This window comes from Epithele typhae (genome assembly GCF_022376455.1).
Source record: "Epithele typhae strain CBS 203.58 chromosome Unknown BXZ73scaffold_36, whole genome shotgun sequence".
Taxonomy (NCBI): domain Eukaryota; kingdom Fungi; phylum Basidiomycota; class Agaricomycetes; order Polyporales; family Epitheliaceae; genus Epithele; species Epithele typhae.
Window position 1 is genome coordinate 99,014 of NW_025954227.1, and position 26,577 is coordinate 125,590.

At 59.9% G+C, this 26,577-nt stretch overlaps 5 protein-coding genes and 2 non-coding genes across 7 annotated transcripts; 2 read left to right on the forward strand and 5 right to left on the reverse strand.

The window, feature by feature from the left end:
- Nucleotides 1-4,497: 4,497 nt before the first annotated feature.
- On the reverse strand, nt 4,498-9,108 carry BXZ73DRAFT_102950 (ARM repeat-containing protein; the record flags this gene model as incomplete). Its single annotated transcript, XM_048015422.1, has 13 exons — nt 4,498-5,133; nt 5,193-5,493; nt 5,584-5,649; nt 5,683-5,771; nt 5,827-6,179; nt 6,235-7,220; nt 7,281-7,408; nt 7,465-7,581; nt 7,634-7,955; nt 8,032-8,165; nt 8,822-8,911; nt 8,974-9,045; nt 9,103-9,108. 13 exons carry the CDS (start codon nt 9,106-9,108, stop codon nt 4,498-4,500), a joined length of 3,300 nt encoding a protein of 1,099 aa, XP_047876229.1.
- A 1,859-nt stretch (nt 9,109-10,967) lies between these two features.
- On the forward strand, nt 10,968-11,044 carry BXZ73DRAFT_t136. The gene has a single exon. It is a non-coding gene; the product is annotated as a tRNA-Gln (tRNA).
- A 1,662-nt stretch (nt 11,045-12,706) lies between these two features.
- BXZ73DRAFT_102951 (uncharacterized protein) lies at nt 12,707-14,315 on the forward strand (the record flags this gene model as incomplete). The annotated part of the gene is made up of 4 exons (XM_048015423.1): nt 12,707-12,902; nt 12,957-13,364; nt 13,422-14,060; nt 14,119-14,315. 4 exons carry the CDS (start codon nt 12,707-12,709, stop codon nt 14,313-14,315), a joined length of 1,440 nt encoding a protein of 479 aa, XP_047876230.1.
- Nucleotides 14,316-16,102: 1,787 nt separating this feature from the next.
- On the reverse strand, nt 16,103-18,089 carry BXZ73DRAFT_49431 (MFS general substrate transporter; the record flags this gene model as incomplete). Its single annotated transcript, XM_048020250.1, has 8 exons — nt 16,103-16,389; nt 16,597-17,065; nt 17,130-17,286; nt 17,341-17,416; nt 17,473-17,531; nt 17,591-17,751; nt 17,810-17,875; nt 17,925-18,089. 8 exons carry the CDS (start codon nt 18,087-18,089, stop codon nt 16,103-16,105), a joined length of 1,440 nt encoding a protein of 479 aa, XP_047876231.1.
- Nucleotides 18,090-19,149: 1,060 nt separating this feature from the next.
- BXZ73DRAFT_90946 (uncharacterized protein) lies at nt 19,150-19,650 on the reverse strand (the record flags this gene model as incomplete). Its single annotated transcript, XM_048025810.1, has 1 exon — nt 19,150-19,650. The coding sequence occupies one exon, from the start codon at nt 19,648-19,650 to the stop codon at nt 19,150-19,152; it is 501 nt and encodes a 166-aa protein (XP_047876232.1).
- Nucleotides 19,651-22,290: 2,640 nt separating this feature from the next.
- On the reverse strand, nt 22,291-24,116 carry BXZ73DRAFT_102954 (uncharacterized protein; the record flags this gene model as incomplete). The annotated part of the gene is made up of 6 exons (XM_048015424.1): nt 22,291-22,790; nt 22,847-23,082; nt 23,142-23,482; nt 23,534-23,592; nt 23,651-23,723; nt 23,781-24,116. The coding sequence occupies 6 exons, from the start codon at nt 24,114-24,116 to the stop codon at nt 22,291-22,293; spliced, it is 1,545 nt and encodes a 514-aa protein (XP_047876233.1).
- Nucleotides 24,117-24,221: 105 nt separating this feature from the next.
- BXZ73DRAFT_t141 lies at nt 24,222-24,311 on the reverse strand. The gene has a single exon. It is a non-coding gene; the product is annotated as a tRNA-Asp (tRNA).
- Between the last annotated feature and the right edge of the window lie 2,266 nt (nt 24,312-26,577).

Consider the following 26,577-nt stretch of genomic DNA (forward strand, 5'->3'; position numbering starts at 1 on the left):
GTTCAGCCCGTGCAAGTACGACCCGACGTTCACGCTCGTGCCGCACATCGCGCTCTCGGGCACGGTGTACGCGCAACGCATGGAGGAGCGCGCTGCGAGGCTCCCGCCGCCCCCACGGGCGGCGCTCCCGCTCGTCCCCGCCCCGGCGCCGTATCCCCGCCCTGCGAAGCTGCCGGACGTGCCTCCCCCGCGACTGAAGCGCAAGCCGATGCAGGACTCGTCGAACGTCCCGGACGGTCCCTCCACGATACACCAGGACGACCCCAAGGGAGTGGACGCTGGTGGAGATGAGGCTCCACGCGAGGTACCTTCAGACTCTCCCGATGGTTCTGTCGACACTGCTGTCCAGCGCGCGCACGCGGTACCCGGTGAAGATGCGCCGTCTGTCGCGGCGTCCACCGGACACGGGATGGAGCAGAGGAGGCGAATTGACACCGGTGGGGTTCAGGGAGATGCGCCTAGGTCATATCCTGATGACTTTTATGGATGTATGGCCCTTGCAGAGTTAGCGGCTTCATGAGATTGGTGACGCTGCGTGCGCATGAGTTTGGAAAGTGACGTTGGCTGTATGTAGTAGCGCCTCAATTGCATTGACCACATCGTGTTCACCTTGGTGCAGGAAAAAGAATGCTGCAACCTGCGCTCGAGAACAATGTCCGGCGTAGTCCATATGCATGTTTTGTTCACATTGGAGCCCATGTCGCGGCAGAGGCGCTGCGAGCGCATACAGCCGCCCTCACACACTGACCTCCACCATCCCGCTTCCTCGTCATCCTATAGCGTCACGGTTCGCCTTATTCTCCCATCCTGTATGGCATATCCCCTCCCCGACCCGTCAACATTGCCAGCCATACGAACCGGAGACAGATCGCAAGGATGGAAGGATATTTCGTGCGCAGAGGTTGCCGGAGGCATTTGGTCAGGGGATACCACCATGGGTATGTTGCCCCCATGCGTTTCTTTCTGCGTATCCTCCTGCATGCCTTTCGCGTTTCCCTTCCCCTTCTGCAAGCCGCCATGGGCTTCCGATCGCCCCTCTCATTCGCAATTCCGCCTGCTTCTGTGTCCACAGCCCCTTCCCAATCCTGATCTCTTTTGTAAATAGTCTTCGGCAAAATCTTTCTGCGATGCGAATATCATCCAGCTCACCACATGTGCCGCTGGACGTGGTGCAAGGAGATCGGAAAACATTTCAAACTCTGGACCACATCCGACGGGCGTGAGTGTCGAGCATGTGCCATGGGGCACCGCCGTTTGCAATTGCAAGCATGCCCAGGGCGCTCGACCTTCGTCTAAATACAAGGGGCTTCGAAGCCGACTCGTCCACACCGAGCTACATCGTTCACAGGCGTTTCGTGAGGTATGCCATACCCCGCTGTGTCTGAGAAGTCCACTTACAAAGGTTGCAGACAGTGGGCCACGACATCGCGATTTCCGCTCCACAACCTGTGCAGCTCTCGGCGCGATCAAGCCTCTTCGGAAACCTCATCGACTCTTCGACATCATGTGGATGTTGAGCTCTGCACGCGCGGAGCTGCATCTCTTCCAAGGGGGACCGTCATCCGTTCCTGGTGGCTACTGCATCCTCTCTCACACCTGGGGCGACCACGAGCAAACTTTGCAAGACATCCAGGCCAACGCCGTCGCCTGTAAGGCAAACAAAACCAATCCACGCGACTCCGTGTCGGCGAAGATCCGCGAGTGCTGCATCAAAGCGGAGGAGTATGGCCACGAATGGGTCTGGATCGACACCTGCTGCATCGACAAGACGAGCAGCACGGAGCTCTCCGAAGCGATCAACTCCATGTTCAGCTGGTACGTCCTCGCCGAAGTCTGCTTCGTCTTATTCGAGGATGTTCCGGTGGACGACGACTTCTACGCCGAAGATTCCGCGTTCCGGAGGGCGAGGTGGCATACCCGGGGATGGACGCTGCAAGAGCTGCTCGCCCCGGCCTTCATGATCTTCTTCGCGGACAACTGGGAGGAGATCGGGACGAAGCAAGAGCTGGCACCCCTCTTGGAACAAGTCTCCCACATCCCGATGCGCTTCCTCACCCATGAGGATTCGTTCCTCGACAACGCATCGGTTTCCGAGCGCATCTACTGGGCCTCCAATCGTAACACCACCAGGGTTGAAGATGAGGCTTACAGCCTCCTCGGTATCTTCGACATCAAGATGACCACGCTGTACGGGGAGGGTCGGCAAGCATTCAGACGGCTGCAGCACGAGATCGTCAAGCGATCACCATCCGAAACTTCTGTACTCTCGTGGGGGCCTCTGTACGATGCCGAAGGGTTCGACGCCTACCAACCCGTCCTCCCAACGACTATGGTCTCGATGTATCACGGTCTTGTCCATCAGGATCGGTTCTTGTTTGCATCCTCCCCCCAGGAGTTCTCTAACAGGGACCTTGTTTGCGGGCACATCTCGTACGAGGATCTGGGACGACCTTCCCAAGACCACGGAGTAAGCATCGAACTCCCCCTTTCGACCCTTGATTTTGTCTAACCACTGCGCAGAACTTCCCTCCTTCGCTCAATGGGCCCTTTGGCGAAGCCGAGATTCCTTGGATCGAATCAACGGCCCAAGGAATCAAGTGTCGCTTCCCAGTCGCCGAAGTCGAGGACATCATCGTAGCCGTGATCGCCCGCACCCTGGACAATGGCAACTATCTAGGCCTCCTGCTACACCCCCATTCCGACGTTCCCCTCCAGCGCCCCGATACGCAGCAGCTCTTCGCCACCTGGGCCTTCTCCGCCGATGGAGAGGGGGTCGGAAGTCGCGCTGCACGCTTGGCGTACTTGGGCTGCGACATCTTCAACCTCACCTTCCGCGACGTGAATCTCACGCCCCGCGTCCAGTGGCGGGACGTCTTCATCTTCCCCGAACCCCGTTTCCGGCAAAGCACGATGTCCGACCACACCACTCTCCGCCTCGCCAAAGCCTTCGTACCCTTCAAGTTCTCAAACGAAGCCGACGCCTTCGTCCCCTTCCGCTTTCCCAGGACTCTGCTTCAGAGCCTGGCAACGGACAAGCTGTTCGTGGTCGACGCAGGGCGGTTATCGCACATGCCTGAGTCCTGTTCGTGGCACGCCTACATTACCCTCTCCACCAAATCCGGTTCGGAGGAAATCGGGATCCTCCTCGGGCTGTGCGCAATGATTCAAAGCGACGACGACGACGGCACGGAACCCCCTCGCGCAACGCACTGGGCCTGGGCGGGGCCGTCCCTCCAGCTCGCGGACGGCAGCGACTTCGTCGACTACGTGCACGACTGCGCCACCGACCACGTCCGCGCCGGCGACGAGCCCCGCGAGTTCGGCGACGAGGCGCGCGCGATCCGGCTCTCTTTCCGCCAGAGCAGGTACGACGCGGAGGGCACGCTCGCGATGTACGTCGACCTCGCCGGCGCGGTGTACGAGGCGCGCTTGAACGCCGCCAGGGTCAAGCTCCCGCAAGTCCCGGCCAACGTCGTCCCGCTCTCGCGCCCCAGGGCCGCTATCCGCGCCGCCCCCACACCGGAGGACGAAGAAGGCCTGGACGACTCGGGGTCCGCCTGAGTGTCCGTCGCCTCCACGTCTCCCATCGTGTCCTTTGTGTCGACACACTGCGAAGACGACGTCCGCCCTGCCGTGTCCCCTCGCGGGAACGAATCCCCTAGCGCTTCCTCTTCGCCACCGCGAGCCCGTGTCGATCCGTCTTTGGTCGGTCGGTCCCAGGCCCTCTTTGGAACACGCATGGCGCCCACCCGTCCGCGAACGAGGACGATGCAAACCGGAGGACGTGTAGTTAGAGTCTGGGATCGCTTGTATCGCGTTGGGCACTGTACTGCTTATGTATCATGCTATCTGCTTCTCCGAAGTCGCTTTGGTCGAACGTTGACTGCAGGAGGATAAGTCAAGTCGATCAAGTGCGTGTCCTCTACGAGACCAGATACAGCCAAATCAGGGCACAAGTACCGCGCATTATTCTACGACTAGCGCATGCTCGAAACCCAAGAGCACCTTTAACTTCGCCGACCAGTGGTCTGAAGCTAACGATGGACTTAGATCTCCTATCGGTAAGGCGCGTTCAAGACCAGAGAACACGGACGACAAGCGAAACGCAGAAAGAGGATATGGATGACAACCAACGTAGTCTAGATGTCTTGGCAGTCAGTATTGCGTATGTCGTGGGCGGGCGGTCGTCATTCGTATTCATGAGGGGAGTAGCAGTGTCATCGAACGGAAGGCACGGTCGTGGGTGTAGAGAGAGAAGATAGGAGGGAAGAGCGGAAGGCTACACGAGGGATGGATGATAGGACGGGACGGGGGATACAACAGCTGGGGGAGAGACACAGTGGTAGTAGTACTAGGCAGGAAAATACAACTCGTCGACGGGGGACTCATTCTTCTGACTCTCTCAAACGCGCGCGCATACGCATCCACCATCTTTCTCCCGTACCACTTCACCCACACAGCGAAAAGGGACCCAAAAAGGATAAGGACGGTGGACGTCTAGATGAACGCGGCGAGGCCCGCCGCCTGCACCTTCGCGGGCTCCTCGCGGTTGAGGAGCGCGATGAGGCTGATGAGCTCCGCGCGGATCTCGTCCCCAACCATGTCCTGCGCCGTGGCCGGGTCGAGCACGAACGCGAACACGTGCAGGAGCTTGTCGAGGTGCGGGTGGAGCACCGCCGGCTGGGTCTTGAAGAGGTGGAAGATCGCGCGGAAGACGGGCCGGTTCTCGAGGAAGTCGTTCTGGAGAGGGAGCGCGTTGAGGAAGACGGGGAGCACCTGGTCTAGCGGAAGCGCGGCCGTGTTCTTGACGATCATGCGCGCGACGGCGCCGACCGCGTTGTCGCGCGCGTTGAGTACCGACGACGGCGCGTCCGCCGGCACGATGAACATCGGCCGGAGCGCGGCGAGGATCGTGATGTATTGCGGCGAGAGGTCGTTCTCCGAGTGCTCGATGAGCAGCCCAGACGCGAACGCGGCGTTGCAATGCACCTCGGGCTCCTCGTCGCCCAGCGCGCGGTAGAAGAGATCCATGAGCGGCTGCGTCCACGGCGTGATCGCGTTCTTCATCCCGCCGATAATCTCCGACAAGCAGCCAATCGCCGAGGAGCGGTCGCTGAGAGATCGGTTCTTTTTCTTTATCATCGCGGGCAGGTCAGCCGGGCGTGTGATCGAGAACGGGGTGCACCACTCACGTAGTACTTCATGATCAGCGGTGCAAACTTTTCGTAGCCGCTCGCGAACTCCGCCCCGAGCGCGGTCGCAAGCGCCGCGACGAGGTCACCCGCGGACGAGATCAGGATCGAGTCGTACTCCGCGGAGTCCTCGGGTGCTTCGTCGCCCTCATCCTGATCAGGATCTTGTTGGCAGATGGCCTTCTGCTCGAGCACCTGGAGGGCAATGTTCGCGAAGCTCTCCACGCGGGTGTCCAAGAAGCCGGGGCCGAGCTTGTTCGCGGTCTCGGCAAGACCGACACACAGGCTAGATACGACCTTCCTGTGAAACGGAAATTCGTCAGTACGAACAGTCCACGATGCAACGGTCGAGAAAGAAGTCAGAGCACAAAGTGCCATATGAGAGTCTCACGCGCCCGAGTAGGGCATCGAAGTGAGCTGAGTTAAATCTTTCTTCACACCAAACGCGTCCAGAGATCTGGAGCGCACATCAGGAAATAAAAGCACGCACTTGTTGTCTTCGGACTCGTACATCTCCAGGAGCGAGGGTAGGATGTGGTTGATCAGGCTCGTGAGTTGGCTGTCGAGGGGTTCGAAGCCCTGCAGGTGCATGAGCATTCACCCAGCAACGTACAGTAGGTCATACTGTACTCACAGTGAGACCCGGCTGCCACTCATGGGGGTTCGTGAGGTCGTAGTACGTGCGGATGATCTGGAGGAGCGAGTCCGTCGCGCTCTTGCGGATGCCGTCGTAGTAGTGCGCGAGCTGCGTGACGAGCTCGATTGTGCACGGCTCGACGTATTCGCGGAAGTGGGGACCGGTCGCCGCGAAGATCGTGCCGATGGTGTCCGCCGCGATCTCCTTCTCGATGCAGATCGAGCTGTTCACGTCGAGCAGCTTGTCGAGGTCGGTCTCGTCGTCCTCGATGTTGATCTCGTCCGACACGGTGATCGCGCTCGAGGGGGTGAGGCCGGACGCGAAGCTCTGGGCGTTGTCGGGGTTCGACACTTTAAGTTGAATTGTCAGAATGTGTTTTGTGAAACGTTCAACAACCAGACGTACCACTCAGACGCTCCTCCTCGCCGTGCTCAGGCTGCTGGAGGCTCTGGAGGAGGGAGGGGACAACTTGGGGGAGGTACTCCGCGAACTCATCGCCAAACACACGCGCCATGACGCCGAAGAAGAGGAAACTACACTCCTTGAGGCGCGCGCTGTTAAGCTGGATGCCGTTGAATGCCTGGCCCATCATGTCCCGGAAGTACGGACGGAAGACGTCCTTGCCGACTGCCTCCGCGAATGTGCCGACGGCGTCCATGGTGATCCCGCGGAGCTCCTGCTCTTCGCCCTCGTTGACGAGCACGAGGAAGTGCTTGAAGCGTTCCATCGTGGGCTGGAAGTAGAGGAGGAACTTTGACTTGGACGCGTGCGCCGCGCTGCCAATGGCGCCGATGACGACGCACTTGACTCCAATTGGCGCGGAGTCCAGGAGGCCAATGAGACGCTCCATGATAATCGGGAGGTACTGGTCGATTACGTCGTGCATGATCTCGAGGAGGGCGTCGAGCGCGGTGCATGCGGTGCGCTGGGTGACGGGGTCGTTGACGAGCTGCATCATCATCGGGACGAGAACGGCATGCTTGGCGGCGCACTCCTCCTCGAGCCATTCGCAAAGGCAGCTGACCGCGACGCAGCTCGCCTTGCGGACCGTCGCGTCGTGGTCCTGGAGACCAGCCTCGATGATAGGCCAGACTTCGCCCATGAGCGGCGTCATAAACTCGCTGCAGCCCTCCACAGAAACACCAAGCGCGAGCATGGCACCACGGCGCTGACCGGCATCGGCAGAGGAGAAGTACTGCTGGATGAGCTGGCGGAGAGCGGGGAAGACCTGGGTGGGAGGCAGGCTCGTGGCGAGGCAGTCGATGATGCGGAGGGAAGAGCGCGAAGGAGCATCGTCGTCAGCGTCCTCGGGCTCGTCCTCGGTGGTGATAGGCATGAGGCCCTCGAGAATGGCGGGTGCGAGGCCATGTGACTGGACCTTGGACTTTTTACTGCACACAAACAGGACCTGTAAGTCATCGCCACCTTGCATGAGCAACAAGCCGACTTACTACTGAACAGTCCAGTTGAGAGCATTGAGAGCCAAAACGCGGAGCTCAGAGTCGTAATTGCGGTTAGCGCCGCAGGTGAGGAGGAATTGGGCGAGCTGAGGGATGTGCTGGCCCAGAAGTGGGATTTCCTGTGCAAATATGATATCAGAACTTGATCGTGACCGCATTCATGCATTACACCCACAAGAATGAGAAGAGTCTCAAAGACGTCGAATAGCTGACGGGCGCCAGCCTCGTTGCCGGCCTCTACGCACTGACCGATGACGTTGATCATCGAGGGCAGAAGATTTTGGAAGTTTCTCTGTTCATCCGAAATGAGTCGCGTTTGTCAGGAAGTGAGAATTGTGACCCACAATCTCAGCCTTGTCATCGGCATCAATGTACTGCGCGACAACGCCTAGCGCACGGACGGTTGTTATCCGGACCTCGGCGCTCTCGGGGTCGTTCAGAAGGCTCTCGAAAAGCTTGAAGAAACTTGAGATGTGGTTGTCGAAGCCTTCAACGATGTTCTCGAGGACGGTATAGAGAATGTAGATACCGACTTCACGGTGCGCGGCCTGTTGTGACATACAGGTCTGCTCGAGGAAGGTGAGAAGGTTCTGCCAGTGACCGAGGGGCATCTCGATCGCCGCGACCGCGGCGACGACACGGGCAGTGGAATGGCGAACGAGGTTGCTGAGCGCGCGAGGAATCGGTTGAGTTCGTACTCTTGGGGAGGACACACGGAGACTAGGATAGCGACGAGACGTACCTCGACTCGGAGAGCACAATCTCCGGGAGCTTTCCCTTGATCTCCTCCCTCTGATCCTGGGATACCTGCAACCAAAGCTCGCCACTGGCCTGCGAGATCCGTTTCCGGAGCTCCACCGCAGCCAGTTGCCTAACCTGAAAGTAAAAGTGAGCATCACGTGCATATTTGTGCAGACCGCGTGAAGGGAAGAGAACTCAGGATGAGGACAGTGAGATATTTTTGAGCGCACGACACTGGCATAGCACCTGGACTGTCTCCTACATGAGATCGCAGTAGGGCAGGGTAAAGAAGACCACAGTCGCGTAGCGTCCATAAAAGCCGCCAGATATCCGTCCCGTATCTCCGCTGTGCGCATACACGGATCGAAAAAGAGGAAGCAGCCACGGAACTGAACCGCGGAGTGGCCCAAGTGAGGAGCGCAGGACAATAGGGAGAAATAGACGCCGGAATGGGTTCATAAACCCTCGGAACAGCCATAACGTTTGCGGAGGGCATGAATCGGGCCTCGGACAAAACGGGATGTGGAGAAAGAGGTACACAGCAAGGTATGTGGTATACTCCGAGGGTGCGGGGATGCTGGAGGCGCGATGATCTCAATGATGGAGCGGGAGCGGTGAATGCTGCGAGCTACGGCCAGAGGAAACTGGAGGCGATGCCCTCCTGACTACCCGGACGGCACATGTCGTGCAGAATAGTGAAGGGCGTAGAGAAATATCATGAATGTGCGCTTTGGTGCCGATTGCGCGCAAGAAGGAGATGGGGACGCAGGATCTGAGCAGAGTAGACTCACCGGCACCTCTGGCGAGTTCGCCATGATGCTCGCGAGCGCGGGAATGCATAGTGGGTTCTTGTAGTACTCGCGGTTAAGCTGCGCGGTCGCCTAGTGTGCGGAAATTGTGAGCGAAAGGCGTCGAGAGGCGATATGGGAAGACGATTGCTTACCGCCTTCAGCTGCACGGTATCATTGGAGGTGAATTGGACGAGGAGGGTGTGCAAATTCTGCACAAATGTGGGCTGGAATCACAGAGTGAGCGATTTGTGCATGCCAAAATGTCCATGGATGCAGCTCACGTCCATGTCTGGGAAAAGGAGGGGGATGGAGGGAGGAAGGGAGGAGAGGGAGGGGAGCAGAGATGGATTTTGAGGCAGGCGCTCGAGGACTTGCACAAAAATTTGGTTTGATCTGCTTGAATCTCTCGTCCACGTGCTTATCATTATCCTGCCGCATCTGGCCATCCATCGCCTCGTCACACGGCGTCCTCCCAGCTCGTTCTCGCCCTTTGCTTCTCTCTCTTCCGTCCCCCTACTTGGATTCTCGGCCGGCGAGCAAGCCATCATCCGTGCTCTGGCGACGAGCCTCTGTCCATCATTCATCGGCTCTCCGTGGATCGACAGATATAGACATCTTGTTCTGGAGTCAGTATAACGCACAGTTCCTCTTCTTTGGAACTCTAATACAGCAGTGGGCCACATCATCAAAACACGCAGCCTGTGCTTTCTCCCCCTGCGCCCCCTCTCCCACCAGCCTGCACCGTTCGCTTGGCGAAGGACAAAGCATCACATCCCCCACGGCGCAGCGCCAGACGATCACGGCGCTTCCTCCATCTTGCATTCTCTCTTACCTCTCTAGAATCAGCTCTGTACGCACGCGGCACCACCATATAGTCATCTTATCTTCGTGCCTTGCCTCGACCGTGCAGAGCCCCAAGTGAGCGCAGATGTCTTGCCCAATGTCCTGCCTCGAGGCTTTGTGCCACCAAGTTCTCCGTCGATGGGCCACACTCTCCGGCCCGGCATGGATGGCACTAACTTGAGCCACCTACTCCCTTGCTTTGTCTTTCTGGTATGCCTTTACGGCTTAAGAGCACTCGCAGAAGGCTTCCCTGTCGAGGACGCTTCCCACCTCGGTCGTCTCCCACCCCCACTGCGCGAAGTAATCCCCTCACCGCCTAGACGACTACCCAGCGGACCCCATCATGCCATTGCCAACGATACCGAGGTTTCCCGCAGCAATGGACCTCCGCGGTCATATGAACGACACTTGGCCCCAGACCTTCCCTTCTTACACCCCTTACTATCCATACATGTCCACCAACACGCCCGCGGCAACGTACAGGGCAGATCGCCCGAGAAAATCATCGCATCACAGCGAATTTCGACCGAGCACCCGCGCCAGCTCCCGCTACCCCGCCTCCTCGCGCGGGGCCTCGTACACCAGCCAGAGCGTCTCCCACGACGACCCCAGCACGCACTCCCGGCGACGCACTGCATCCACCGCCCCCTCAGGCCGCGGCGGACCCAGCTACGCCTTCGGCCCCGCGCCCGTATACCGCGCCCGCGCCGCGCCGCCTTCCCCATCCACATCGTAAGTGCACAGTCCTGCGCATGATGGCCCCGCGCTGCGCTGACCGGCGGCCGTCATTTGCATCATTCCCCCGCGCACACCGCCCTGCCGCCCCCTCGCCCATTTCCTCGTCTCGACCCCCGCCACGGACGCGCTCGGCCCTCGGATCACCCCTCGCGCCTGCGCCCATTGCTCCCTCCCCACATCGCGCCCCCGCGTTTGATTGCGCGCCGATGACTGTTTATTCGCGGGCCTTGGCATATCGTGCCGCAGACGATGGACGACGTACGGGTCGAGTTGCGTCTCTGAGCGGAGCGCGCGGCGCCCCAGGCACCGATTCCGCAGGGCGTTTGTCGGGCTGTGGAAGAGGATGACGGGGGCGTTGCGGAGGGAGGGGCCGGACTTCGACCCGCGGCTTGTAGGGCCGGGCTTCGTTATGGTGCGGTGAAGGGGTCAGAGTGGCGTGTTGTAAATAATGGCGGGCGTGGCTTCGATCTTCAGTACTTAGTACAGTAACGCTGCGAGTTTCGGTTTTTGATGTCATGTACATGACGTTATTGAACAGAATGCTGTAAAAACATGGCAACTTCACGGCGCTATAGTGTAGTGGTTATCACTTGGGATTCTGAGGATGTTCCCAAAACCCAGGTTCGAGCCCTGGTAGCGCCTTGTGGAATATTTGGAGTGATCTTTTTTACTGGATATTAGAAGAATTACGATTTGCTTGGATACTGGCACGCGCACGTTGTGTGTAGATCATGCGAAGATCAAGTTGATATTCTATCATCCGTACTTTTCCGAGACATGTTTCTTATCGAGTAGAGAACAGGAAGCACGCGTTCGACGGTTGACACCAGACAACGCGCTCGTGAGTCGTCTGCCGGCGAGCTCAGCAGAACGTCGAACGTTCGCACTCCGTCCATCGCACTCCGTCGCATCATCCGGCTCGCACTGGCACGTCATCTGTTCTTGGTCTCGTCCAGGAAAAATTTCTCCAACCAGTCAGGGTCGTCCTACGGGCCTCCGCGGTGAGGTGGACGACTGGTGACCACGGTGAAGAGCGCATGAGACCGCATTGGCTGCGGGCTCGGGGCAGACAACGGCCTTGGCGCGATGGATTCACCAGCAACGTCGCGATCCGCAGACATAGCACATCGAGAAGCAGTCTCACCTCGGGCCGGGTCGAGCTTGAGCCTCTCGCACGATGGTTCGAACGTCGAAGACTCGGAGACATTGTCCGCGCCCACGTCCCCGTCCCCGGTACGCAGTCCTCGGGGACCTGAGTGCGCAGGGGTTACCATGGCTCCGGGTCTGAGCTCGAGGAGGCATGAGGCTCGCGAAGCCGATGCAACACAAAAATTAGCACCGCCGCGAGGACAGGGTTCCAGAACGTGGAACACGGAAGCAGCGTCCACTGGACTCCAGACGTGGCCAGGAGGCGCGGGTCGTCGACGTCGAACGGAACTTCTCGTGTGCGCGCGGGCCGATGGGGGCTGCCGCCTGCGGGGGCGCAAAACAGGCACGGGCGCGGCGCACCGCGCGACGACAGGGTCTGGGCAGGCAGCGCGCCGCGCGCGGACGCATCACGCATGCCGCACGCTGCATGGAGCTGGCGCGGACGCCTGATCGATGCGCGGGGAGGTGCGCGAGGCAGGCTGCCGGGGCGCGGTGGAACGCGGGCGAGGGGTTCGCGCGCGTAACGAGGGCAGCCGCCGGCGCCCGCTTGCCGTCCGCTGCCGGGCCGGCAGGAGTGTGGCCGCACGGGTCGGAGGCTCTGCCAACTGCCCTCCTGCTCCCCCTCCTGCTCAGTCGCTGTTGCGTCCTCGGCCGCCCCCCACACAGCCTGGAGTCTCACCCGGCGGTGTGCTGTGCTGGCGCGACGCCTCCTAGGTCTCCACGAGCAGGAGGCAGGGTCCGGGAAGAGGCGGGGCGGCCTGCCGTGCTGTTGCGATCTCGTCGAGATCGCAACAGGGCGTTTTGGCCGACTTAGTCATAGCGAAATGCAGCATCGGTTTATCCAAGATGCAGCTAAGCTACAACCACCCGGCTTCGAGAACATCAATCCGGCCCCCTGGGTCAGGTCTGCCCACGAGCCGATAGCCGGTGCACTTGGCTCGAGACCGGGCCCGAGAGATAAAAGGCCTCTCGCCCCCAGTCCGATTCCCCCAAGTTCCTACCACAGGTTCTGGTAGCTGGCCTTTCCTCCCACTCGTCCTCTTTCCGTATATTCTTCTTCCTCCCCCGGCAGGGCCGCGTCTCAGCACAGATCTTTCGACTTCCCCTCACTGCTGTCAGCTACACCTTCATTTCCATCTTCGTCAGCCCTTCGTCATGTTCAAGCAAATCGCGCTCCTTTCCCTCGCGGTCTCATCCGCTTACGCCCACGGCTTCGTTCAGGATGTCGCTGGTGCCAACGGCATCTCCGGCGTCTCCCTCGGTGTCACCTTCAATGGTGAGGTCCCCCGTGATGGTACCACCGAGCAGCCCTTCCAGATCGACACGCCCGTCATGAAGGACCTCGTCGGCAGTGCGTGTCTTTTTCTCTCTGTTTCGTGTATCATTGGTTGACGATGTTCTGCAGACCCCTGCGGTACGACGCTTCTCAGCGGCTCCCTCGACATCAACGCAGAGATGGCCAAGATCTCCGCTGCCTTCGGCGGTCTTCCCTCGATCCCCTCCAACGGCTCCCTCAGCTTCACCGTTCACCAGGTCAACGCCGATGGTGGAGGACCTTTTACCGCGGAACTCAACACCGACGCGACCGCCAAGACGTTCACCGCGCTCACCGTCTCGCTCCAGCCCCCTGGTGTGAACGGTGTGCTTCACAACGGCCCCGCCAACTCGACGATGGTCGTCGAGATCCCTGCGGGCACCAAGTGCACGGGTGGCACTGACGGTGCGACCTGTCTCATCCGTCTCAACAACGGTGGTACGACTGCCTCGGTCGCCAACGGTGCCGGTCCCTTCGGTGGCTGCCTCGCTGTTACTCGTGCGTTCATCCTTTGACCGCGTACGTATTCAACGAATCTAACGCTTTGCTCTGCAGAGTCCACTGCCGCCGCCAACTCTACCGCCTCTGGGAAGACTGCCAACGGCAAGGCTGGCAACAGCAAGGCTGTCAAGGGTGCCTCCCGCAAGGGCGGTCGTCAGCTCCTCGGTCGTCACTTCTACCCCTCCACCCATGCCCGCCGCGAGGCCATCGTCGAGATGGTGGAGAGGCGCATGATGGACGTCATCGAGCGCGAGATCACCCCCATGGTCGAGAAGCGCGACAGCCTCTCCCGCGAGATCATCGCCAAGCGTGACTTCCTCTCCGCCCAGCTCCTCGACGAGATCTCCACCGTCGCCGGTACCGCCATCGACATCCCCGTTGACCGCCTCGCGGGCCACGACGACGCCTCCGCGACCGGTGGCAACTCGACCGCCGCTGCCGCCGGTGCCCTCCTCACTGAGCAGCAAGCCACCGACCTCAAGAAGGCTCTTCGTACCGCGGTCGAGCAGGCCACCCGCCTCCTCTCCTCCCCCGAGGTCGACGCCGGCGCGTTCGGCCAGAACTCCGACATCACCGACAAGGCGAACGCTGACTCCAACGCCGCGCAAGCGGCTGGTACCACCTCCATCAACGCCGGCAACGCGGGTGTGCAAGACCCCAACACCGCGAGCGTCCTCTCTCTCCTCGGCCAGGGTGCGTATTTGCTCTGACACCCTTTGCGTCTTTCCGTGCTCACCCGTCCGCTGTCCAGTCGCCACCGCCAGCGATGGTCTCACTGCGAGCGCCGCCGCTGCGACCGCTCCCGTCACCGTCACCGTCACCGTGACTGCCGGCGCCGCTGCCGCGACGTCGACGAACAAGAGCAGCACGAAGAAGACCGGCGGAAAGAAAGCGGCCGCGCGCGACATCTCTGTCGACGGCCTCCGGATGGTCCGCCGCCATATCTAAGGCGGCTCTCCTGCGTCGGACTGCGTTCATATGCGCGTTTTTTTTGCTTTCCTCATGACTAGCTCAGCTGCCAGCTGTTTGTGCCCCCTCCCTTTCCCTTTCATTCCCACTGCAGCGCACCGGGGTTAGCTCGCGTCCTTTCGCGTTCTTTCTTTACTGCGTTCATTATCTTCTGTCCGCTACCTGTACGCCCTCGCTCGGCTGAAGAATATAGGACTATGGGAAGGCCAAGCCCAGACCAAACTCATCCCTGTGTGTGTGCGTGCGCCCCAACCGCCCTTCATCCTCATCCGCTCTGAGTCCCGAGTTTGAGACGACATCTCGTCGGCCCACATCGAGCGCGATGCGATGTGAGACCACCTGTGCATCAGTCCCTTCGCCGTCCGCAGCAAGTCGAGTCTCGTCGCCCTCCGAAGTTTCATCGATCTCCATGCACTCCCGTCATCACAAGGTACACCTTTTCAAACCCCCCGCACCCCGTCAGAAGAAGAGACAGGTTTGTTTCACGGTCGCTGATGGGCGTCGCGCCCCGAGAGGACGAGGTCGCTCTGGCCAAGGCTGAGACCTCTGCCGCGCTGATGCCGCCGCGCGCTTGATGTTCCCGGGCCCCGGCGCTCGACATAAGTACAAATTCGTCGTCAGAGCGAGCCATGTTACGTACGGCACGGAAGGCGAGGCAGGCCGGTGAGGGATTGCGACAATCGCGTCGTCGTCATCGCCGTCGCCGTCGCCGGCGCGTGAGACCCGGGCAGGCGAGGCGTTGTGTCTTTATCGTCAGCGGTCGCGTGGAGACGGCGTGCGACGGGTGCGATGTTCTGACACTGGTGTCGTCGCTGGGCAGATTGATTCAAAGGTTGGAACTTGGAGCTTGCGGGGTGCGCGGACGGATGTCGTCGGAGAACGGGTCCGGGTGGGGGCTCTAACGGAGACGGTCTTGGCCTAACTGGTGGCCCGCGTAAACTTCGCGCTCGCAGTTCCACAGACGGTAGGCAATGTCTCACCTGCCTGCCCGCCGTCGCGATTTGCTCAGAAACGCAAAACTTGCGTGCTTCCACCTTCCTACACCTGCAGGCTGCTGCGCTGAGGCGGGAATACGTCACGACCTCGCGCCGGCAACTATTCGCATCGCGATCCGCCCGGGTTCCAGAAGGGCTCGCTGCTGTTTGACAGCCATGTTGTTTCACGCCCCAATCCCGCGGAGGGGGAACCAGATCAGCTGCGTTACCGCGTGATCGGCAGCGCCCTCCACCCGCATGGAACCGTCGAGTAGTAGCCCGATACGCGTGTCTCGTCCGCAGACATGGGTGCGGTTCGGCACCGCAACAAGGGAAACGAGACATTTGGCCCGCTGCGTACGTCCTCCCCGGTTATTCATAGCGTGAAGCCCCTCGGTGCTGGACTAGCAAAATCGAGGAGTACCACTGGAGGCCATCCGACGATCGCAAAGGAGTTCTATTGAGTTCGTCAAGAGCGGTGTTCTATCGGGATCCACAAGAACGCACGCGGGACTACGTCTGTGGCGTCGTCCTGCGCGCCCTCTCGCGAGGGCCATCTTCAATGGTCTTGTCTTGGGTGTATCTATGCCAGCGATCCGCGATCCCGTTCTTGGCACCAGCGCGTGTTGCCTGATCCTTCCGCGCCGACTCTGTGCAGGACGGTCGTCGTGGTCTAGATTCCAGCACACGGGCTTCGGATGGCACCCACTCTGCTGCACATCTCATCCGTTCGCCTTCTGAGCATCCCTGGTCTCCGGCATTCACCCAGAACGTCTGCACCGCGGCAGTCGCTCACTCGTCCACGTCCGGGTGCCGCGCTTGGCACCCTGGCTCCCCAATCCATGTATTGCGCGGCAGCGGCGCAGAGACCACCACGGCGCACGCGCTCAGCGTCGCGAGCACGACGTACACGCCGCACCCGCCGAGCCACGCGCGCTCGAGCGCGCGCGCGAACAGCGCGGTCGCCGCCGCGGGCCCGAGCGCGCGCGAGACGGAGGCGACGACCTGCGCCGCACCGTTCACCGCGCCGAGGTTGCGGTCGTCGGGCGCCGCGGAGCGGATGTACATGAACACCGCGCCTGGGGGGGAGAGCGGCGCGTTAGCACGGCGGTCGGCGGATGGGTGGACGGGCATGGGCGAGACGACGGAGCGGCACGCTGTTTCCGGTGTGCGTCGGATCGCGCGCGGGCGGACGGCCATGTGCATCGCGGACGCAGGCCGGGCGTAGCGGCACGCCCTCTGCGCGTCGTGGAGCGAGGACAGAACGCAAACACGGTATTACTCACCGTACGCCATGTTCGTGAGACAGACCAGTACGAGCTGTGCGCCTAGGAGCGCCATCGTCGCAGCGCGGACGCCGCCCGCAGCGCGCGCGGACGCAGCGACCGCCGGGAAGAGCGCGAAGAGCGGGACGAACGCGGCGAGAGCGGTCTGCAGTACGCGCTTGGCCCCAAACCTGTCGACGAGCGGGGCGAAGACGAGAACCTGTATGACGCCGTTGGCGAGTCCGGCCGCGCAGAGCAGCGTGCCGATTGCGGGAGGTCCGAGCCCGAGCCCACCGAGCGCAAGTGGAGTCGCGCAGAAGAGCGGCAGGAGTGAGACGAAGGCGATGTCGGCGAGCGCGAGCGCCCCGTAGGTCGCGATAGAGAGTACGACGGGGCGGGTGAGGATTGTGCGGAGCGGCGGCGTGGCGTCCGCGTCTGCGTGGGGCGCAGCATCATCTGCCAGGGGGGACAGAGCGGGGCGTTTAAGACTCTGGAATGGAGAGCGTGTTTCAACGCGGAGCGCGGCGGCGACGACAGTAGGGGAAAATACACACTTCTTTGAGAAAGAGCGCTGCAACGAGGCAGCAAGAACCGGAGAAGGAGGCGGCCGCCAGGCAAGGGAGAAAGTATGCGTACTTCCTCCAGAATGGGTGGGTAAAGAGGGACGGCCACCGGTCGTGGGGTCTCGCCAGCTGACCGCCGATGAATGGTCTGCAAGTGTTCTGTCAAAATGTGGACATGCGTTGAAGGGAAGACAACACGGACGCGATGGTGATGCCGACTGCCCATGAGACCGAATGCATGGCGAAACCTTGCGCCATGTTTGTCGAGTCCGTGATCTCTGCGCGCATCCAACCTCTTCAGAACATGTCGCACTGACTTGGGCAACGAGCTCACCTCCCATCATGCTTTTCATGATACCGGTGTTTCCGTTGAGTAGCCCGACGAGACTGCGACTACCACCCAACTCTCCATTAGAAATGGGTTGAGGTTGCGAACAAATGTATTATCTTACCTGACAATCAAGCCCAGCAAAGTACGCGACAGGCCAAAGCAGATCATCGAGAGTCCCGCACCTGCGAGACCAATGAGCAGAACGGGCTTGCGTCCAATTCTGTCTGAGAGTCGTGCCCATTGGAAAACGAATAGCGCCTCGGTGACGAAGAATATGGAGTCCTAGAGAGATAAACTCACGTCAGCGATGAGGCCTGTCAGGGATGTCAAAAATGCTCACGATAAGCCCGACGTAGTAGCCGACTTTTCGCTCGTCGCCGCCAGTGACGTTAAGGTCCGACACGAGCTGTGCATGAATTAGTCATGGGTGAGAGTAAATCGACGAGGCGACCCACCTGGTTCACGTAGGGGAAAATAGAATGACTGGTCATGGGCTCTGCGATCTGCACGAGCATGAGAATGCCCACTTGCAGCGCAGGAAGAGGCGTCTTCTTCCGGGGTTTGTGGGCCTCGTGGTCAACCCCATGTTCGGTCAACAGGGGAGTGATCTCGCTGGGCATGTCGGTTCAGGCGCTTGGAAGCCACGAAGTAGGTGAAGGGGTCGTCAGTATCGGTCTATGGAACTTTATACTACTGTTCGGCGGTTCGATGGTGCGCAGCCAGTGTCAGATTGCCGCCAACTTGACGCGGTTCCATGCCGCGTACGTAGTGATTTGGTAGAGAGCGTTGAGGCGTCCAAAGACCGACCTCTAATCGCTTCCGTCAAGCGTCCATCACGGAACGTGGACTTGAAGGTCAGTCCTTGAAAACAAGTGGTGCAAAGGAGTGCCCGTTACGGTGACGCACTTGAATTGTGTAGTTGCAATACGGTGGATGAGTTGCTTGCTCGAACGGTGACATCAGGTTCAGGTTCAAGGTGCGCAGGTGGAGAACTTTGACTCCACTGGACGAACGCTCGGCCAAGTCTAACTCAATTAGGCTACAAGCATAAGCACTGATTAAGGGATGGCTGATCGGTCTAGGGCGCCATACCAGGGACGCGGGTTCGAGTCCCGCTCTCACAATAGTCTAAGCATCAAGTGTATTTCTTTCCCCCGCATATCCTGCGCTACATATGCGCGTTGCAACGGGCACATCATTTTCTGTGGTAACATGGATCGCACCGTCAGCACAAAGCTAAGCCAATAAGACCAAAGTACCGAATTGTAACTTGGGCGAGGTGATGTAGACGCGGAGAGGGCATATACCGGGCTGCTAAGTGCGATTCGTTCGTATGATAGACACCATGTACGTATTGCAAGCAAAGCTTGGAATCCAACTGTGTGGGACCGAGACTCTTCTTTCTGGCTTCTCTGAGTTGAGTGAGATCACTAGCTTTATGAAAAGGCTCGACATGATATTTACTCTCAAATCCCTTAGGAGTAAATATCGTAAACCCGCGGACGCCTAAGAACCAGAATACATGATGTCTTCTTCGCTTATTCTCCACTTTATCCTCCACTCCGCCATTTTCATCGCCCGGTTCGTGAGGTCATAGGATGGACCTCGTAGTGAGGCACTGCCAAACAATCAGTCTACGCGTCTCGTGTGCCCTAACCCCAAGCCCACTCACCTCTGCGCTCAAACGATGATAGCAAAGTCGACGAACGGGCCGCCGTTCACGTTGAAGCACTGGTTCACCGTCGGGATCTGCGCGAAGCTCGCGCACCCGGGCGGCCCGACGAGCACGCCGAAGGGCAGGCCCTCGTTGCTCGGCTGGCTGATCGCGACGCTGTTGAACGAGCTCGTGGTGAGGCAGACGTCCACGGGCAGCGTGCTCAGGTCGAAACCAAAGCAGCTCGCGCAGTTGACGCCCGGACAGAGCAGGAGCGTCGCGGGGAACGTCGCCTCTGCCGCGTCGGCGGTGGGCGACTTGGCGAAGAAGGGCGCGGGCGTCGTGCCGACGAGCGCGGAGGCCGGGAGGGGGCCGAGCGAGGAGGCGAGGTCGTGCAGGGGGAAGGAGGCCGCGGTCGTCACGCCGGAGGCGGAGGCGAGGGGGTGCACGCTGGCCTCGGAGGCGGGGAGCGGGTTGGCGCAAGCGGCGGCGACGAGGGCGACGGTGATGAGGGCAATGGAGAACATTGTGGGTTGGATGTGGGGGGTGAGTGGGTGTGGTGTGCGTCGAGGGGCTTGCGAGAGCTGAGGATGTGTCGAGGCGAGAGGCGGCTGCTTCTTGCTGTCGTTGTCGCCGTTCAGCGAGGTCTTTATACCTCCGGGACGCGTTAATTTGCGAGATATTCTGTGACCACTCAGAGTCATGAGACCAGTGAGCCCTTCGCCTGGACAGGTCTCGGTGAGGACAGGCTTACTGCTTGCGGCCCACGACTCACCAGTGCTCATTACAGGGCGGCGGGATTTGGTATAGACGTTGTCACGTGAACCTTGAACACTACGAGGTGGACCTTGCTTCTGCATACATATGACAACGGCCCGGCCACCTGGACATTCATCAGTCAGGGACCGACATTTTGCATAGGTACGTACTGGCGGTGCACATTCCCACTATTGACAATCCGATGTCAACGGCATCCAACGTTTACCCCAGCATATGGTAGTGCTCTGTACGGGTTAGGTTGAATACCTCCACGAACATTCTCGTGAAATCCAAGGCACATGAGTCCTCGGGGCCAATCGGAGGCAGTGTCATGATGCCTTGAGTGCGAGAAGACACGGCCCTTGTTCATCGTCCGGGATGTCGCATAAGTGGGTCGTCAGGACGGCTGAAGTGATAAATTTGAGGATTTTACCAGACGTTGCTGCGTTGCCGTCAAACCGCGGACTCTTCGTAAAACTGACTCCTACTCACCTCGGGCTCTGGTCGTGCACAGGAGAGAACAGGGCTGATCTCCGGCAGTCTTGAGGGTTTCAAAGCTTTGGATGTTGTTGCTGCCTACTGGATTATCGTCCGCGTTCAATGTGGCCGTTGACTCAGCAGAAGTGCTTCCTGACAGATCGTCGCTTTCACAGGGATGTCGTAGAAGTGGCTTTCATGGGGAGTCTAGGCGTACGTCGCTGGCGGCCGGGGTCCAGTTCGGAAACAGCTCCCCATAGGCCGCCGCTGGAAGTGCATGGGAAGTTACAATCAGTATGTCAAAGCACTACCACACGATGACAGCGCAATACACTCAACGACATGGACATCGGTCGGCGCAGCGAGCAGTCATCTGAATCAGACCTAATGCGAGTGAATACGAGTGGTGCAATGTGCGTTGAAGCTCACCTCGAGGAAGATGTGCAAGAGCGGGAAATGGAGGTTGGGTCCGACAGAAAGGACACTTTCACTCGAAGGAGTCATCCCCGCCCAGGCTCGCCCACGGAACGTCCGTTCTGGTAACTCCGCGCTCTAGTTCGACGACGGCACATCCTCGGCATGACCAGCCCTCTGCGCGTGCAGAACGCTGGCAGAACGTACCTGAATGCACCCTGATCGAAACTTGACCGGTGACCTCGCTGCGTAAGAAGATTTCTCGCGCGAAGCCCTTGTGAGCGGCGCGCCGATGCCTGCGCGACGTCGAGGCCGCGCTCGTCGCACAAGAGACAGGCGCCAGCGTTTAGCGCCGTCCCGCGAGGGAATAACGATCCAGAGGGGAGGAAGAGAATGTTACAATAAACATTTCTTCTTTCATGGTTATCAAAGGCGTCGTCCTATGTTTCATCGTACCCATCGCTTGCGAGTCGAGGTTGCAATAAACCTACTAGAGACGTTCGCCGGATGGTCAGCCACCCCTCGTCGATATCAAAGCACTGGTTCGTCGTCGGATCGGCGCGAAGTGCGTCAACGCGGTCGGCCCCTGACCGGGACCACCGCGAACGGCAGCCCCGCGTTGCTCGGCTGGCCGATCCCCACACTCGAGAACGCGAGCCGAGGAGCTCGTCCGTCGAGGGCGTGCTCAGGTCGAACGCGAAGCAGCTCGCGTAGCCCGTCGACGCTCGCGCTCGCGTCCTCGGGGGACTCGTGCCGGCGGGTGCGGACGTAGGGCTCGTCCCGAGGCCTGAAGAAAAATCTGATGGCGTGACTGGTGACCGGTGAAGTCGGATGGGGGTATAGTGAATGAGGCGGATATGCGTGGTGTCGGCTCGCGAGGAGATCTATGTGTCGAGGCGAGAAGCTGCTGCTTTTCTGCGTATGTGGCAGTCGCGAGCGTGGGGCCCACGCATCGCAAAGACTGGAACGCCGCTTGTATTTCAGGACGCCGGGGTACCGCTGCATGTCCAGTGTGCAAGTAAGCTTCGGGACCATTAACAGATCGTCACCTTCAGGACAAAGGACGCATTTCCTCCATAGTAACTCTAGTGAGCAGGCCATAGTCGGTACTCCAGAAATTGGTTTACTTCCTTGGGAATGGTTGGAAGTGGAACCCGAGAAATATTTCAAGACAATTCGATATGGCGGGAAAGGAATGGCCTGCTTCATAGGGACAAAATGAGCCTCCGTCCGGATCACACGCATCGTGCATTGATGCTGCGCGACGCGAGATAAAGAGAAACGGAACGTGGGTCTGACGGAGAAGGCAGAAATCCATCACCAAGATCCCCATGGACGGCATCCAGGTCCCAATAGCCCATCGCGGGACGCCCTCGGGGAGAGCTTCGCGGGCCAAACGCTGAAGGAACGTACCTGGGCGCGTGCTAATCCAGTGGATCCCGAGCTTCGGCATAGCCTGCAGAAGGCTCTGGATTGCTGGATTGCAATGAGCGCGACAAACGCCCTGCCACCTGATCCTACAATGCCGTCGGCGGCGGAGCGTCCTCGTCCACCTTTTCGCCTTTGCCCTTCACTTCGCCTTCGCCAAGCCTCTCGCCAAGCCCGTCAAGCAGCTTCTTCAACTCCTCTGCCTCCTGTACCAGTAGTTGCACGCTGACCTCCCCGCCCTCTTTCTCCTTGGCTTTCGGCGGGGCCGGCGACGGCTCCCTCCACGCCGTGCGCTCGACTGCGTCCGTCACCACCGCCTGCCACGTCGTGCCCTCGGCACGAAGGAGCGCGGCGAGCTCGTCCTTGATCTCCCGCGCCGCGCCAGGGCCGCGGTAGCCGAACACGGTGTATAGCTGCACAGCGGCCGCACCTGCGCGGGCGAACTCGAGTGCGTCGGCCCCGGAAGAGATTCCGCCGCAGCCAATAATGGGGACCGAGGCGGGGAGTTCGGCACGGAGGGCACGGAGGGTCGCGAGCGATAGTTGCTTGAGCGGAGGGCCAGACAGGCCGCCGACTTCCTGCTTGTTCGCTGAAAAGACGGCGCTAAGAACACGGGACGGGGAACGGGACCAGAGAGGGACGTACGGGCCATGAGGCTGGAAGGGCGCTGAATGGTAGTGTTGCTGACGATCACTCCGTCGACGCCGCCTATAGAGCGAACGGCCTCCGCGACGCCAGCGACTTCTTCCGAGGACAGGTCTGGAGCGATCTTCAGGAGGAGCTTTGGTCGATGGGAGTGCGGGGACAGTGCTGCCACCTCGTCTCGCGCTGCCGTAACCCCGGCCAGAAGCTCTTGCAGCAGCGTCCGACTTTGTAGACTTCTGCGCACGGAATGACGTGGGTGAGAGTGGAAAACACAAAAACAGACGCATATACGCACCTAAGCCCCGGGGTATTAGGACTCGACACGTTCACGACCAGCGCGTCTGCATACGGCCCGAACGCGTGCGTCCCTGTGACGAAGTCCACAATCGAGTCTGGGGGAGACGACTTGTTCTTGCCCAAGTTCACCGCAAGAAGGGCATTCGGACGCAGCGACGCGTGCTCTTCGACGTGCAAGGGAGACTCCAGTGTTGAGGAGGTGGAGTATGAAAAGAGGGTTGGCAGGCGTGCGCGCAATCGAGCAAGTACTGACGCGTGTCCTTCCGACGGAAACCCGTAGCGGTTTATGAGCGCGTCGTCTTCAGGTAGGTGGAAGACACGTGGTTTCGGGTTGCCGGGCTGGAACAAAGTCAGGGTGGGATGAGCAGGAGCGTGACAGAACTAACGCACCTGAGGTTTTGGGGTGATGCTACCAATCTCCACCCAGCTGAAACCTAGGTTGAAGAGACCTAATGCCGAAAAACATACCAATAGAACTATGGAGCAAGCGACCAACGTACGACTCACCGTCAATGGCCTCTCCATTCTTGTCAAACCCAGCAGCGAGCCCTACAGGACTGCTCATTTCCTCGCCCCACAACTGTCCCCGAGAAGCAACGTTCATACCAAGGTATGCAATCTGAGCGCATACACGTACCTCCACCTTCAGGACTTCATCGTCAACCACAGGGTCGCGTGGAGCAAGCCCAGAGCTTAAGACACGGACCGCGAGCTTGTGCCCGGTCTCAGGGTCAAGCGTATGACGAATGACTGGGGTTACAATATACTTGTGCAGTGCGGCACGACAGTCCAGATAGTAGATGGCAAAGAGGCCAGACGTCACAACGAAGAGAGACGCATAGACCGCATTCCGCGCGGTAGAGCTGGACGGTATAGGTGCTGTTGACGCTGGACGACGCTGGACGAGAACTTTGGAGAAGCCGGGGCGGGTTGTAGCGCGAGCTGTGAAGAGCAAGCGAAGATGGGCGGACATGCGGAGGTGGGGTGCACGTGTAGACGATAGTCGACGGTGAAGAGGATGAGACAACACACATGGACGCGCCGAACGGATACGTCATCAATTCAGGACAAAAGAGATCTCTCTGTCGGGGAGTCGAACCCCGCTTTCGCGCGACCAAGACACTATGCTGTTGACAGGCGCGTGTACTAACCGATATACTAACAGAGAGTGACGAAAATGGACTGACATTGTAATTGTAAGGCATTGTAACCAACATTTTGCACACTTTGTCACTGTATTCAAATACTAACCCACTTGCTTTTGGACCCTTCCTGTTGGCATCCCACAGACCTCCCCATGCTGTATTTTGTTGAACATGGGTATCACCAAACATGTTATGATCAACGTATTACGGAGATGTGGTGGATCGGTGATCGGTATTGTTTTTGCTTTCCTGGAACTACTAATGGCGCTCCACTTCATTCAAATCTCCTGTAATGCCTTTAAATGTTTGGCGTGTATTCCCACTTTCCCTTCGCCGATCGCGAAGCCCCGCGTGTGATCGGCGCTTTGCTTGCACACGGAAAAGCAGATAATATGTTCTGTTATCGTGAATTCTCTAGGCTGCGCACACTGACGTCATGTCGTGGTGCATTTCTGTCCCAGATCTAGACTCTGCAGAGTTCAGTGCACGTGACTGTGCAAGAGTCCTCAGTCCTGCAACGCCCAGGAGTCGCTCGCACTCATGGCCCTCGCGCGCGCTGGCTGCCGTGCCTCCACCGCGACCGCTCATGGACGCGCGCGCGGGTGCGGCGGCGGCGTTCCGGAGGACCCGCAGTTCACACCTGTAGAGGAGACGTGGCGCGCTGACCGCGAGGTGCGCGAGTGCGAGCTCGAGCGTACACGAGCGGGCCTGCGAGTGCACGAGTCCTCCCACACACTACTGCTAATGCCCAGTCACAGCTGGAGTCGCTCATGCTGAAGGTGCGCGCCGCAACACCGCGCCCGCCGCCAACATCCAACGCTTCCGCGCCCACAACGCGATCAGGCTCATCGTGCACGGCGCCCGTGCTCGTTGGCCCTCGCGCTCTGGCGCGCGTTTGGCGCATGGTTCCGACGTATGCGCGGGTGTGGCGGCGGCGGCAGCGTTCCGGAGGACCCGGGCCGTGGGAGTTCACGCCTGTACATGGACTCGCGCGCGAACCGGGAGGTACCTGGGCGCGCGTTCTTGCAGCGCACGCTTTTGCGCTAATCGCGCGACTTTCCTTCGCGGCAGTGTGTGCGTGCCACACACGATCATGGTCAATGCGATCGTGTTCGCTCTCGGGGTGCAGGAGCACGCCAACTAAAGGTGTGGGCGGTGTGCCACTCCCCCGGTCGTCATTATGGCCTGTGAGGTGCTCGCAAACCCGTTCGGCGCGTCTGTTCGCGTCCCAGCAGGGCGCCGCGCGAAGCACGGCGGATCTTGTGTAATTAAATGACTAGAGCTGTCTCACTTAGATAGTGTAGGTGGTTTACAAACCTCTGTCTGTCTCTCAACAAACATGCACAACTCTACAGGTAGAAGTTGTCTCCAATGCTGGTACCAAGATTTAGCAGTGCCTATGTGGGGGTTTAGTGTATAACAGATCTATTCGGGCGTTTGAGTTGGGCGAGCGAAGCGAGATGAATTCGGATCGCGTCGCCGCCGCTCTCTCGCGGGACCTCGGTGAGAGCGCGGTGTCAGCGCGCCCCGACGGTGGGGACGCAGACGTGCGCTCTCGGCGACGGGAACGAGGCGCGGCGCTCCCGAAGACGGGGAACGCGACGCGACGCTCCCGGCCCGAGGCCGAGCTCAGGCCAAAGCGGGTGCGAAGGGAAGAGCCGGAGGCTCGAAAGGCTGAGCTTGAGGCTCGGCCAAATGAAGTTGATGGGAAAGGTGGAGAATCCGGTGTGGGGCGACGTCGATGTACAGCTTGTACGCGTCGCTCCTCCATCGGCCAAGTTGTTGGATCTCGTGATCCGCGTACCCTACAGCAGCGGCAGAAGTTGCTGCACCGCGGCGGAAACTGTGGCCAGAGTATTTGCTGCTGTCAAGACCGGCAGAGGCAAGGCGTAGCTTCAGGTCCGTGATGAACTCCGCTCGTGAGAGGGCGATCCCACCCAGTGTTCCGGGAAAGAGGGGTGCAGTCTGACTGTGATCGGCCTCGAGATCAAAGAGACGTCCGAGAGCCTGCACCGGGCAGGTAGGGGTGCCGGGTGCTGCTGCGACCAAGACAGAGATGCCCTTGCGGAAGGGATCGGTCTTTGATGCTGGGAGGGAGAGCACGAGATGGGTGGGGATTGCGCGGGAGGGGACGAACTGGATGCAGCGCCGCGATAGATGGACGTCCGGATTGAACTTGGACGAAGGGGAGTCGACAGTGAACTCACCACAGCGCAGGAATGCTGCGAATGCCAGCGTGGAGGCAGCATGGAACACAATGTCGGAGGGTGCAGTGGAGGTGTCGAGCCC